We start from the raw sequence: 15641 nt of genomic DNA on the forward strand, positions 1-15641 counted from the left end.
TTATATAAAACACAGTAGAAACCACTCAATAACAGCACTACGCATCAACTTATAGGTGCAAAACATTTTATTTTCTAAATATTTTTTTGCACAGACGGTGAACTGATGAACTTAAAGTGATCCTCTAGATCATTCCACACTTTAACACCGTAAACAGAAATGACAGAAATGTACGTTGTTCAAATATATAAACCCCTCTTAAATTATACTTTCCTCCTCTTTGTTTAAAAAAAGTGATGTAATACCCAAAGGAAGGCTTTTATTTTTCACTCTGAATAAAATCTCACTTTTAACATTACAATATCCATATGTTTTATTGTTTTAGATTTTTTTAACAGTTCATTAGCAGGTGCTTGGAATTCCACTTTTTGTATTATTCTTAATGATCTCTTTTGTAATTTTATTAATGGTTCTATATATTTTTTACATGTATTCCAGTTTTCTAAGCAATAGCCCAAGTAAGGCAATATACAAGATGAATAAAGCAACTCCATTTAATATACTTTTTGTTCTATGTAGAATGCAAATTGTTTTAGATATTTTTTTCGAATACTGTATGTCATGAATGCTTTCTTTTTTAACAAACTTAATCTGTCTCCAAGTATTTCAGAGAAAAATGGTTTAAGTCCTGTTTAGAGTGTGATTTTTAATATGCACGTGGGAAATAATGTGTGAATGCACCTGGATGCGTGCTTCATCGTGCATGTATGCATGTCAACCATTTTTCAGTCACCAAGGAGGAAACGAATAAGAAAAAAAGATGGAGAATACAAGCTTGTAGTTATGACTTTATTGTTATTGCTTTCTAGGATAATCCAGCAGGATTATTTTCCTTGGTCGGTCCTATTTTAACTTGGTCTTTGGCCTTAAAAGGATCTTGTTTTTTAAGATAAATCTGCTTTTCTACAACTCTGTGAAACTATACTAAGTAAATGCAGTGACTGCACCTTGCAAAGGGTATAATTAGATTTATTATTGAAAGAACTTGTGTGGGTGTTTGGTATTTGAATGCTGCTTACATATAATTTGTGTGACTGCTTTTAATTACAGATATAATCATTGTGTGCGTAATTAGTACAGAATGTTATCTTGTGTAAAGAATAAAGACACATTACAACATTCTTGACTGGAGGGTTCGTAGGATAAACTGTGGCTGATCGGCCGTTAACGTTTTTACTAACGCTAAAAAGGTCTGAAATCCTTTCCCTGCCATCGTGAACTATTCCTAATTGTTGTCAAACATGAGTTATGCAAGTGTAGCGTGAGAGCTGACAGTTTAACTCATTTAATCCAATCCTCAATCTTTCCACTTTGGCCCCAAGTCCAACATTTTCACACTCAAATGATTTTGCAAGACAATATATAAATGTCTGCCATTGGTGGGTTTTTCATAAATCATTGATATGTGAGTACAAAGAGCTCGGCTTGATTCGTCCAATCTGCTGAGTCACTGCTGAGGGCTTGTTGCCCAGCGATCGGGGGAGTTGATTTTGTATTCATTTGCTCAAGGTGTGCATTCTTCACGTAGTCGGCATTACACAACGATGTAAACCCTGCAGTAAAAGCCAAGTGGAGGTATGGATAATTAATGATGTCCAGTCACGCAAAAGAAGGCACCGACCTCAGAGCCTAGTCTGTGACTCTCCATTAATACTTTTTCCCCCAAAAGATTTTGAATGTCACAAGTCATATGAGGAAATCGCTTTTTGCACATATTTTGTCGCTATTGCCACTTCAATAGGTTTGTTTTTTTTGTTTTTTACAGGCAGTGACTGCAAAGAGGGGAAGGAAAAAAAAATTCGACAGAAAGTTTGTCATGTTGTCAGTGAGCTCATTATTTCTAACTTGTCAAAGCAAACTAAATGACAGAGTCGTTGTACTGGACACACCTTGTCAAAATCTGTGCAGGAATGTTCATTGTGTGTTGTTGACAGGGGTTTTCCTTTTTTTCTCTGGGCCATTTTGAGCCATTTTTTGTGCAGAAAACACTAGTATTTATATATTTTCTTCACCATGTGTCTAACAACCAGAATGCATTGCCAACAACCAAAATTGTGTGTATCAATCCTGATATTGGGACTGATGAAAATAAGCTTCAGGCACTGGTACATTTATTTATATGTGCTTGTCTTAGCTCACCTGACCAACCATTGTGTGATGATGCGTCCTTCATTTGTGCAACACATCTTTAAAAAATCCTGCTGATGCAGTATGCCTCCATTGTTTCTTGTGGCTGTAACATTTCTTTTACAACCTCAGCTAATAATAATAAGCATAGTGTGTTTGTTTCTCGCCCATCTCTACACTTCCGTCATAGCTGTTTCTGATTCATTTAATGATTGTGCTTCAACCTGCATGGGTGAAAATGATAGTTATTAGCATCTCTTTGTTATAATCCTGATAAACTTGTCATTGAAGATTTTAAACAGTGAAACTGTTCAAGTTAGTCTGTCAACAATAGGGTGAGCTAGGGTTGGGCAAAAAATCTGTTTAATCGATTAATCGAATTTGTAGATAAAAACAATTTTTATTTTGCAAATTCGATTTTTTAATTTTAAATTTTCTTATTTATTTTTTTCCCCATCACAGTTTTTTTGGACTATTTCGCGTTCCGATGTGAGCCCGCCCCCTCTTTGTTTACATGTGTTTACCCTTTGAGTAGGCTATATGTGTGACACAAGCATGTTCAATTTTTTATTCACGCTATGCTGAGATGCTAAGGGAAGAGTTTATTATTTTTTTTAATTGTAATATTATATGTTATAAAATATGTAGTTATCTGATTTCTTAATCAGAAAATTGAAGCTACTGTGAAGGCGCTGTTGCACTTTTGCTTAAACCTGGGTTAAAGCTTGAAATTATTGAATGACAGAGCCTCATTTACTGTTTATTTTGTGATTGTTCTATGCATTTTAACTCTTGAGGACAATCACAGCAATAAAGTTGCACTTTTGACAATATATCTGATGTCTGCAGTCATTTTTAAGTGCATTAAAAAAAAACAAAATCGAATCGAAACTCAAATTTTTTTTAAAGGCAAAATCGCCCAGCCCTAGGAGGAGCATGTTTTTATTTCCAAAAAAAGATGTCACTTGTCCAAACCTTGACATAATCAAAAAGTACCAGACGTTTACTTGAATTGGCCTTGAAACAAATATAAAAAATAGTAAATAATTCAGAGATTAATTTTTCACTTTATAGTCAATCATCTTTGTTGTGCATTAAAATAATCTGACCTTGAAAAATCTGAAAATCTACCTTAAAATCTCTCAATCATTAATTGAAACAATATTAGAAAGATTGCCCATTAGAAATTCAAACTAACAGGAAAAACCTCAATGCTCTGTCTGTTGCCTGTGGAGACAGGGCGTTGTTAATGTATCAATTCCTCTCTAAACCTCCATGGAGAGTTGGATTTAAAATCTGCCGTTTTTTTTTTTGGTTTTTTACCCTCTTGCTCTCTTTTCTCTCTGCCCCGTGTAGAAGCCCTCATCAAAACAAAGTGGCTGCTTCAAGGAATTCGGTCACATCATGCGCGAGTAAAATTAGCTTAACACCGTGAAAAAGATTATATTCCCTGCAAAGAGCAATTTAGCTTTCAGAAATTGTTTGAATTATCCCAATCGTGCAAATATTTTCAAAGTTACGTTAATTTAAACGTGTTGCCGGTGACATGTTCAGGTTCCGTAGGAATCCCAGACATTTCCATGAATTTGACAGGGCGCGAAAAGTGGAAATGTCCAAGTAAAACCAAACATCTAGTCACTAGGGGTGTTGAAAAAAATCGATTTGGCGATATATTGCAATATTACGTCGAGCGATTCTCGGATCGATTCAAAATGCATCCATATTGATTTAAAAATACATATATATTTATATTATTATTATTTATTTATTTTTACTTTTATTTAACCAGGAAAGTCTTTTCCACTGCAGGGGACATTGTAACTGCACTAAGAAGTGCACTGAAATCACTGAAATGTTGACCAGCTTGTGTTTTTTTCAATAAAATCTAAAAAGAAAGTACCAACTTTCTGCATTTATTTGTTGTTCTAGGCATATACATCAGTTAAGTTGCACTAAAGTTATGTTGCACTGAAGTGAAAGTTGATTTAAAAGCCGCAGGCAGATTGTTTGTTATTTTTTATTTTAAGTTGTTGGCACATGGCACGTTAAAGCCAATGTTTTGAGTGTAAAATATGCCAATCAAATATATTTCATATACTGTATAATGTTCTCATAAAGGTGTAAAAATTTACAGATTAGTTGTTTCGTAAGTCATATATAAAAAAAATCGCAACAATCGCCTTATACTTTAATATCGTATCATATCGTATCGTGACCTATGTATCGGGATATGAATCATATCGTCAGATGCCAGGTAATACACACCCCTAATATTCACCCTTAGAACAAAATCCTCTGCACACTGACTTTCACAAATTAAAACATTGTCAAGAGTTTTCAGGTAAAAGTGAAATATTTAGAGATGTATTTTTGTTTTGTTCTGTTCCTAACTTATCTACCTGTCTAAAGAAAACATGTCCTCTGTGTAACCGTGTGTGTTCTCTTGTGTTTTGTTTTGCAGCCATTCGTTTCGGTAGAATGCCACAAGCCGAGAAGGAAAAACTGCTGGCCGAGTTCTCCTCCGACATGGAGCACATGCACCCGGAGGCGGCTGATCTGAGAGCTCTGGCTCGACATTTGTACGAAGCCTATCTAAAATACTTCCCCCTCACAAAGGCCAAGGCCAGGGCCATCCTCTCAGGAAAGACTGGAGACAATGTGGTGAGCAGCTCTTTTCTTTTTTTTTCAGAGAAACACTCTAGAGTACCACCACAGTCATTTATTAGTCATTTAGCTTTGATGAAGCTGAATAAAGATGAGTTCTCACTTGACTTGAAATTCTTTCTGCAGTTAATCCAGTGATGCATTTCTGTGATGTGAAATTTGAAGTTATTTTCATTTACTAGAGCAATTTTGATCCCATCGTCAATATTTTGCACAAAGTCTCATTTTTCTCTAACATGAAGTCCCAAACCAATCGCTGTAAAACCTTTGATGATATTCTAATAAAAGATCTAAACATAAGACATTGTATAACATTATCCTCTACTTCACATTTTTAAACTAAACATCCTCTGTGCTATACAAGTTCTCTGTAATTCCATTCCCAATAGTGTAAATCATAGCTTAATTCAGTATTATTATCTAAAATTAATCATCTCAGCAGCAGTTTTTAGTTGTAGGTTGTACACATTAAATACGTGGTGTACGTGAAGTTTTTGTTCATGCTTCGTCTTTTGAAGCTGCTGTTCCCTCTGCAAGACAAGAAGTGGATGGACTGGTTTTGACACGTTTTGGCTGTGAGGAGAAAGAAAAAAAAAAAAGTCTCTAGTTTCAGTGGTCAAGCCTCGTCACATGACTCGACAGCAGCGCTCCACACAATAATGACTTCAACATTCCCTTCAAGCTAATGTGTTACGACACGTAGAAATTAAAACAGACAGACTTTGGGAACGGTTTCAGTCGGGCCGTCATCAGAAAGAACGATATCATCTATTCCCATGTTTGGATACTTTTGGTTTTGATAGTTGTGTGGCATTTAAGATGCATTCAAGTGTGGAGAACACTTTACACTCTATACATCAAACCACTTCTTATTACCAATGGCTACAAATACATCTAAAAAACCTCCGAAATAGAGACTTTTAGGCGGAGGGAGTAGTGTCATTAGCAAAGTTATTATGGCACAGATTACTTTTTTTTGTAGCTCATGTTTTGGATCCATTTGATATGTTCAAGGTTGGTCTGCTTCTCTGCTGTCTGCTTGTTTTGACTGTTTATTGCAGTGATGACACTGAATCGTCTCTTGTTTAAGAGACACAAAGTTTATTTACTCAACCACGGCCAATCTCCATCAACAAATTTGGAGTAAATGAATATAGCTTTTACGGCATGTTTACATTTTTTTATGGGCTTGGCCTAGAAAGGGGTTGAAAAATATTCAGTGTTGGTTTGTTGTTGTTTTTACCGGAAAGCACAAGAGACACAGCATCAGAGGAAAAGGAAGAGATTTGTTTTTATAAATAAATTGCTACTTTAGTTTTTTAAGCATGGCTTTAATGAGCAAAATTGTATTTGTTTTACATCGAACCCAAGATATGCTGTTGTGATAATGCCCTTCAGATGGTTTGGGGAATTACTATAGCAGGTGGAAGTTGCTAAGGAAATGTCTGCTGGGCGTGGATAAACAGTGCTGTACAAGTATGAACTAATGAATGAAGCAAGACTTGGACAAATGATCAAGTGGCACTCCAAAGCATTAGTGTTTTTTTCTTATTTCATTATAGTGTTATAATTGTTCTATCAAATGAAAGGATCTAAGTGACAGTAGTGTGTTGATATTAGAAATATAGATATAGCACTTTTACCTGTTTAAAGGCTTTTTTAATGAGTTTAAGAGTAGCGTTCTTCTTTGTCTTTCACCCACAGAATAAGAGAGACACGGAGACAAAGCATCAACAGACACACTGTGTTCAAGCACCTCTTTAAATAGTGAGGGAAGGTAATCAGGAGATGAGGAACACCTGAGCGCAAACAAGACAAAGCTTATTCACTAAGGGCTCTATTCTCCCATGTGCGTAAGTCCGAAAAGCCGTGCAGTAGAGCGTTATTGGCTGTGAGCTATCCCCTCCTGTACTTAAGTCAGTCGCTGTGCGCCTTCATCCCAGTTTCACACTGTGGGTGGAGCAGCCCTGAAATGTGGGTGTTCCCATCGAAATCTGTCTTTACGCGCATTCTCCGGTGTGCGTGAGTCCTTTTCCTCTTACGTGCTTCTAACCCTGTAATAAGTGCAGCAACCCGATAAGGTGAAACATTATATTGCACTAGAAATATGGACTTAGTTACATTTGAAGCCACACGGACTCGTGCGTTGCGCAGCAGCAGCTGTGATCACTCAGCTGCTGCAAAATGTATTAAAACTCTGAGAGACGCAGACTTCTGTCCACGTTGGTAACAGTGATTCAACTATTTTCATACTATGTCTAACGTAAAGTCACTGTTTGATCCACTACAGAGTGAAACAAGCTGTCATATGCAGATGAGGATGAACCCCAAACTGTTCCCACATATATTTTAATGAGGCTCAGCTCAGGTCGCTTTAAACAATTTATATTTAAAACTGTGTATTATGGAAGTCAATAGTTCTATTTCACAGCAAACATCCCTCTGTGTTAAAGCTGGACACTCTGGGTTATTCCCTCATATCTCCAGTTTATCTCACTCAGTCAAGCTTTACAGCGATGATGATGATGATGATGTGATGATGATGATGATTAAGGAGAGAGATTTTAACTGTGACTCAGACAGAAGAATGCGGCTGATCCTCAGTCACACTGCAATAATCTGATCAATGATCTGATCAAATCAACCTGTTACATTGTTAATCAATGAAGGCTATTCAAATTAAACGTGAACATAATTTTCACGGATTTCAATGACATTTACAAGCGTTGGGAAAACTTCATGTTCCGTGATTTCTCGACAGCCCAAAAAAAATGACATCACTGCCTCCTTTCCTTCAGCCTGCCTTCATTCACACATACACGTATACAGGACTGTGGACTGGAGAATACTCGTAGGAGAGAAGCGCGTAACTGCAGGCACGCAAAAAAGCGTTTAAGTCCAAACGGGAGAATAGACCCCTGTCTCAGCTCATATACACAAATCTAAAATGATGTGTTGGAACAAAATTTTAAAAAGTTAAGACATAACAAACCTTCTCAACAGAATGACTAACTAAACATCAACAAATGTGTAGAACACAGATAGACAAGAGGGCAACTCTAGAACTAAATCAAATAACCAACAAAAGACAAAGGGAATGCTCCCTGGAAGAAAAAGTACCTCACCAGGATCGGAGCTTGTTATATCATCAGTGTACGAGACAGAAACCAAACCAATTGTTCCGCATAATCTACTGAACATGCAAATGAAAGGCTGACGTTACTGCATGTTGCTGTGCAAAATATGTTGTAGCTGAATCTGACTCTGATCTGTTTGTAATAGACTTCATTTATTCAAATAGAATAGGTTACATTGGTTCATACATGTATACTATTTGATTAATTGTGATACACGTAAACGCAACTACAGTCCGGACCAGAACTGTATTTAATTTTGTGATTATTACACATTTAAAAATTGTTCCATTTTATTCATATTATCAAGACACGGTTGAACGTTTAGCATTTTAATAATTTAAATATTCAGTCCCGAAAAAATATTTCGTTTTCACTTCAGTTTCATGACGGAGGAAGATTTAAGTTAGTGTCATTCATCCTTCCAGTCCATACATGTCAGTAATATTGTTTTTCTTTGCCTATTGCACAAGTGAAACGTGAGATGTTTTGCAGGCCGTGATGAATGAGCCACAACCAAAGTTCACAGACAATATGTGTGAATACATCTGCAACTCAGATGTCTTCAGGAGACCAATTGGAATTAACAGTGTTTTTTTCTCTCTCTCTCTTTACATATTCTGCCTGGTTTGTTGTGGAACTACAGCCTTTTGTCATCCATGACATGAAGTCTCTAATGGAAGGAGATCAGCTGATTAACTGTAGGCAGGTTCCCATCGCAGATCACCAACAGCAACTCCAGCTTAGCTCCACTCTGTCAGTTGGACATGAAGGTCAGTGGGGGCACCTTGTGATGTCACATGATCATTTATTCCTATCCCACATTGATATCAATAAACATTCCCTTCTATCCATCATCAGGGACCACAGGAGGTCATCCCATGTCTGACTATGGTGCTGTGGGAATGACGAGCATGTGTGGACAGACCCCAAACGACACTGCAGAACTGCGTTTCTTCCAAAGCTGTCAATCACGTTCAGCAGAAGCAGTGAGAGAAGTGACAGAGTTTGCCAAGAGTATCCCTGGATTCATCAATTTAGACCTCAATGATCAGGTGAGATGTATCAGATCTTAATATTATAGAAACATTCTGTGATATGTTCAAAAACATGAATAACAAACTCTCACTGGGCGAAGGAAAAACTATGTTCTACCTAAATTGGTGCATCAATAAATTAGTCCGGGACCTAATCCAGATGATGTAATCATAATTAGCCTTCTTCAGTCCTATGCTTCACAAAATAAACACAAAGCTCAATAACAAGAGACTACGTGAAACTACAGGCTGAGCTGAATCCACTGATATACCAGTCGGGTATGTTACGTACCAAAACAATGCCACAAAATTATTAAATGGTATCTTATCTTTGTTGTTTCTAATCAAAAGTTGCTTCAATGTGCATAAAACTCCATATATTTAATGAATCCAAATTGTGTAGTCAGATAGATACCATCATTACACACATCTGAGGACTTCTGAGTCGAGGAAATCCGTCCAATGAGCACGAAGTGCTCATGCGTAAAATGGCAGGTCCCTCCTTTATCCAGCTCTAATTGGTCCAGGGCTAAATCCCGGTCCCATTGTGTTGGATATAGCACCAATTTCTACAGGCTCTGAGCTTTACAACACTGTGTTAAGCATTCTGATTGGTCAAAGAATTGTTGAAAAACACCAATGCGTAACGGCAAGAGTTGAAAGAAAAATAACATTACGCATGGCACAGCAGAAACCTGAATAAAAACGAATGTGTTTATTTCAAGCCAAATCGCAACATCTAGTGGTCAAAAATAAGGCTAATAATGATTGGAATCAATTTGACTGACATATTACAGTTATACACTGGTTTCCGCCTGAACTTTTTTGTACAAAAACATGTGTATCTTTGGATTATTGTTCATTATTATCACCAAACCCGCTACAGTTGATGTCCATACATTAGTTAAATTATTTCTGCTTTTGTAGTCTTCCCTACTGGGAATTGGCTTCATATTTGATGTACTGTAATTCTCTCTGGTTTTTTTGGGCAGACTACAGATTTCTGTATTTAAAACAAGATTTATTGTCACTCAGTATCATATAATTTCAAAATTTTACTTCAATCTGAAAAAAAAATTGCCATGTTGACTATGTAGAAGCTGTTATGGGTATTTGATTTTTTGAGTAAAGTGGCTGGGGCTTAACAGGTTAATAAATTATTCATTTTAAATCTTGCATTATGTGCTTATTGTCTTAGAATATATACATTATGATATTTTATCATACTTTATGATCTCTTTCTAAAACTTGTACTTCTCTGTCCAGGTAACGTTGCTAAAGTACGGTGTGATAGAGGTCTTGATCATCATGATGTCCCCTCTGATGAATAAAGACGGCACCCTGATGTCCTATGGACACATTTTTATGACACGAGAGTTCCTTAAAAGTCTCAGGAAACCTTTCTGTCAGATGATGGAGCCAAAGTTTGAATTCTCCGTCAAGTTTAACACCCTGGAGCTCGATGACAGCGATATGGCTCTGTTCCTGGCAGTTATAATCCTCAGTGGGGGTGAGTCAATGCTTAGTGGTCCAGTGTCGAATCAACTGAGATTATACTTTTAATTGTAAAAAAAAAATATTTTATTTTATTTTTCTGCAGAGTTTTAAAAAACATTAGCTTTAAGGTTTCAGTCCGTTTTAAAGTAAACATATTCGTGTCACATTACAGTGTTTGGTCCTGCATTCACTTTAAGGCAAAAGATGATTCTGAATATTCATTTTTAATATCAAGCCTCACTAAAATTGTTGCACTCAGAAGGTTCATAGTATGTTATAGCACATACATTTAGTCTTGGTTTTTAGTAAATTAACTAAAAAACAACTAAATAGTTGATTATTTGAGTCTAATAGATCTATGGATAATTTAGCACAATTACAAGGCATTGTTGTCAAGTTATTTATTGTTTTTTGTAATATTTTTACTCATTCTAATTCCGCCTTTGAAGGAAGAAACTATAATGCAAAGAAATCACTTGATAACTTGATACATTTTAATATTACGCATATATTTCATATCTGTGGTTTTGTGACTACAGTTTTCTGCTCACATGACCTGTTTGTCCACTCAAATACTAACTAGCAGGTTTAGTATTAATGATTAGTCGCCAACTTTTGATAAAAACCAGACCTTGAACGTGATAAGGATTCAAATCAAGCGTTTTTGGTTACTCATTGATCCAAATGACAAAGATTGTCACCAGAAATTAGATAAGTTAAATATCACCAATATATTGTGGATAAGTGTGGGCCACTGAAAGTTTTCATTATAGTTCTCATCGAATACATTTTTTTCTAAATGATAATAACAAGACTATCAATAAATTAAAAAAAATATTATTTAGTTTCATTGTGTCTCTCCATGAGACACATATTTTTTCTTATTTTTGAATTATTATTAATAATATATCATTTAACTTTACATATCAACCTTAATCAGCGTCACAAACTGTTACAAACTGCAACTTCCACTATCACACTAGCAATTTAGCTAAACTGAATGTGAAATTAGATCAAATGTTTAATAACAGGAATAATAGACAGAAGATAGAATGCCTTTGTTGTCACTGTACACATGTACGATGGGATTAAAAAAAGCCTCCAGTAACAGTGCACAACAGCGTAAGAAATAAACAATATATACAAATAAACATAGGACATAAAAATGACAAGAAATGAGGTAAAGTCAACAGTCATGGGGAGTATGTACATTTTGCATAAAAAACAAATAACTACAGTTCTATATACAGTGTCTGGTGTATAGCACATTATCTATATATACAGTTCAATGGTATTGGACAACAGTGTTTTAAAAAGTGGCTGAGTAGAGTCCGTGGGTATGACTATGAGTTCAGAGTGGTCTTCATAGTGCAGATTTGACTCATGAATTGATTTTCTGATTGCTGTTGTTTATTTTGAAAATTTGACAAACTGAAGTTGATCAGATAGTTTTCTACAATTACATCACGGAAGCAAAACCTCTTTATAGTTATATATTTTCCCCCTACATCCAGAGGTGTAACGAGTACTGATATATCCTACTCAAGTAGAAGTACTGTTACTTCTTTGTAAATAAAGTAGAAGATATTAGGGCCAGTATCACGACTCCTTTGGTCAGCTTGTGCACTTCTGTAGCTCCCGTCAGCACATGGTCCTCCTTCTCTCCTGTCAGCCTACAGGATATTCAGGATCTAGTGAGAAAAATGAAACCCACATCGAGCCCTGTGGATATTATTCCAACCTCACTGCTTTTAAATGTTTTTGATGAAGTCGGTCCATGGTTGGTGAAACTGATCAACCTTTCACTTAAATCCGGCACAGTCCCCAGCTACTTTAAACACGCCCTAGTAAATCCCATTCTCAAAAAGCCTAATCTTGATCCAGGTCAGCCTATAAACTACCGGCCCATATCTAAGCTTCCCTTCATGTCAAAAATGATGGAAAAAGTGGTAGCCAAGCAGCTAACATCAATCATGGAAGATAATGATCTTTATGATAAATATCAATCTGGTTTTAGGTCGATCCACTCCACTGAAACTGCCCTTGTGAAGGTCTCCAGTGACGTGATGATGGCTGCTGATTCTGGTCGCTATACAGTTTTAACTTTATTGGATTTAACATCTGCTTTCGACACCGTAGATCACAACACACTGATCCATCGTCTCAAATCAGAAATGGGGTTTTCCGGTGCTGTACTACAGTGGTTTGCCTCGTATATAAATGGTAGAACTTTTAATGTGGCTTTTAATGATGTAATGTCCAATGTGTCCACCCTGTCATGTGGAGTACCCCAGGGCTCTGTTCTGGGGCCTGTTTTGTTTTTATTGTACCTGATGCCTCTTGGTCGGTTGATCCGTGGTTTTAAAAATGTTTCTTATCATTTTTATGCTGATGATATCCAGTTATACTGCTCTTTTAATGACTCAGAGTTTCACTTTTTACCTGAGTTCTTGGACTGTATCTCATGCATCAAAAACTGGTTTTCATCAAACTACCTCCAGATAAACCCCAACAAAACAGAAACTCTGATCATCGCCCCTGATAAAAAGATCCCACTTATTAAGAACTCTCTCGGTGATTTGGGTTCATCAGTGAAATCCAGCATCAGAAATCTTGGGGTTGTGTTTAACCAATCGATGTCTTTGGAGGGCCACTGTCGCCAACTGACTAAAAACTGTTTTTACCATCTGAGAAATATCTCAAAAGTGAGGCATCTACTGTCCAAACCTGATCTGGAACTGGTCATCCATGCTTTTATTTCGTCCCGCATTGACTACTGTAACTCAGTTTTTACCTGTTTTAATAAGTCGACCCTGTGTAAACTCCAAATGGTTCAAAATGCTGCTGCCAGACTTTTGACCGGTACGCCCAGAACATCACACATTACCCCGATACTTTCCTCCCTGCACTGGCTCCCTGTCAATTTCCGGATTGAATATAAAATACTGGTTCTAACATTCCGGGCTTTGCATGGCCAGGCTCCTCTATACATTTCAGACATGTTGTGTCCCTACACTTCAGGACGCAGCCTTCGATCCTCAGGTCAGGGTCTACTAAGGTTCCCAAAAACCAAATTTAAAACCAGAGGAGACCTGGCGTTCCAGGCTGCAGCCCCCAGACTCTGGAATGGTCTGCCCCAGTCTCTCCGGGAGATGAACTGCGTGGACACTTTTAAAAAACATTTGAAGACTTCGCTTTTCAAAAAAGCTTTTAGTTAACAAGATTTTATTTTTAATTTTTACTGCCCTTTTATGATGCTACACATGTGATGTAAATGTATGTTTATTGTTTCTGTGTACAGCACTTTGTGATTTTATATGCGAAAAGCGCTTTATAAATAAATACTTACTTACTTACTTACTTACTTACTTACTTGATTGAAATTGTATTCAAGTGTAAGTACAAGTAAGTCATTCATTAAAAATACTTAAGTACAAAATGTACAATTGCTTTTTAGTAAAAATAAAGCAGTGGCTATCAGTACGGTTGCTGTATCAATATACCGACATTCTATCCGTACACAGCGCCCCTATTTGATAGGTCAGTCATTCACTAAATCCTAAACCTTACCCTAAACCTAAAAATTGTTGCGATATAGGATTATAACCTAACCCTAACCTTAACCCTAACCCTAAGACGCTACGTACGTTTACTTTGGTAACCGTATCAATAGCACCGGGGGTTTTCCGTACGCCAACCGTACACATAAGACACTTTCATAAAATAACACCAATACATTAAATTCAAAAATTTAAAAAAAAATTCCCAGGCTCTAAGTATAGCTAACTTTATGAACTCTAATACAGTGTCATATGGGTAACAACATAACAGGTCGAAACCCCAACCTCATAATATGGATTATGTGTAATGTAAAAAAAAAAGATGGATTACTTTACTTCTTTTAAAACGTACCCAAGTAGAAGTAAAATTACTGATTTGGAAACATACTCAAAAAACTACAAATACGCATTAAGGCAACTCAGTTACAGCAATGTGAGTACTTCACCTCTGCCTACATCCTATTTGACCCCATACACCTGGATCTAATGGGATTGTGATGAGTTCTCTTTGTCTCTGTGACCCACTCAGACCGCCCAGGGCTGCTAAACGTGAAGCCGATCGAGCAGCTTCAGGAGACGGTGCTGCATTCGCTGGAGTTGCAACTGAAGCTCAACCACCCGGACTCTCTCCAACTGTTCGCCAAGCTGCTCCAGAAAATGACAGACCTCCGTCAAATTGTCACAGACCACGTACACCTAATACAGCTGCTGAAGAAGTCGGAGGTGGACATGTGCTTACACCCACTGCTGCAGGAGATCATGAAGGACTTGTATTAGGAAAAGATCAGCCCGGATTTTTTAGAGGAAAAAATGGAAAGAGAAGAATTGTTTCCATTTTCTAGTTATGAGATCAGACAAAGGACTTTGGTCTGCTTTGTGCGCACAGACTAAATCTGCAGTAGAAATGGAAATGGAATTTTGGAAAAAAATTAACAAAACAGAATCCATGTACTGTTTGTTCTTTGGTTATTTATGGAGGAAGATTTGTGTCACTTCAATCAATGAAAACCTTTTCAGTCAACGAAAAGTTGACTTCAATCAAAAAAATATTTTCAATCAAAGAAAAAAGTCTTCAAATGCAATATATATATATATATATATATATATATATATATATATATATATATATATATATTTGAGACCCAAATAATTGCATTTGAACACTTTTTTTCTTTGATTGAAATTATTGGTTTTCTTTTTTGTATTTGGGCCATATTATGGTTTGTACATTTGTGTTTTTATTATTCAATCAAAAAAGAAAACATTTCAATCAAAGAAGAAAAATTCAATCAAAAAAAATATTTTCAAAGAAAAAAAAAGTGTTTGAACGCAAAAACGATTTGAGCCCCAAAAAATTACATTGAAAACTTCTTTTTTTTTGAGTGAAAATATTTTTTTTTGATTGAAGTAAACTTTTTTTTGATTAAAAGGTTTTTACTGATTTTTGATTGAATAATTATATAATAGTTATCAAAATAACAAATAAACAGTGTGGTTATTTTTGTTTTACTGACTTAAACCCAAAACAGACAGGACTGGACTTTTACTCCTGGACAAAAAAAGGAGCAACGCATAAGTCACGTTACTGATGAACTGGTGAATTGAAACTTTAATACAATAAA

General features: G+C 36.3%; 1 protein-coding gene across 1 annotated transcript in view; it reads left to right on the forward strand.

Moving 5' to 3' along the window:
- The window catches only part of pparg (peroxisome proliferator-activated receptor gamma), a 44778-nt gene extending 29662 nt beyond the window's left edge, over positions 1 to 15116 (forward strand). Inside the window, exons 5-9 of the mRNA XM_028447341.1 lie at positions 4589 to 4788; positions 8572 to 8698; positions 8787 to 8980; positions 10229 to 10472; positions 14549 to 15116. Coding sequence (XP_028303142.1) covers positions 4589 to 4788; positions 8572 to 8698; positions 8787 to 8980; positions 10229 to 10472; positions 14549 to 14796 — 1013 coding nt within the window. The 3' untranslated portion in view covers positions 14797 to 15116. The remainder of the gene's footprint in view (positions 1 to 4588; positions 4789 to 8571; positions 8699 to 8786; positions 8981 to 10228; positions 10473 to 14548) is intronic.
- The last annotated feature ends 525 nt before the right edge of the window (positions 15117 to 15641 follow it).

Source organism: Gouania willdenowi, chromosome 5, assembly GCF_900634775.1.
Source record: "Gouania willdenowi chromosome 5, fGouWil2.1, whole genome shotgun sequence".
In the NCBI taxonomy this organism is placed as follows: Eukaryota; Metazoa; Chordata; class Actinopteri; order Blenniiformes; family Gobiesocidae; genus Gouania; species Gouania willdenowi.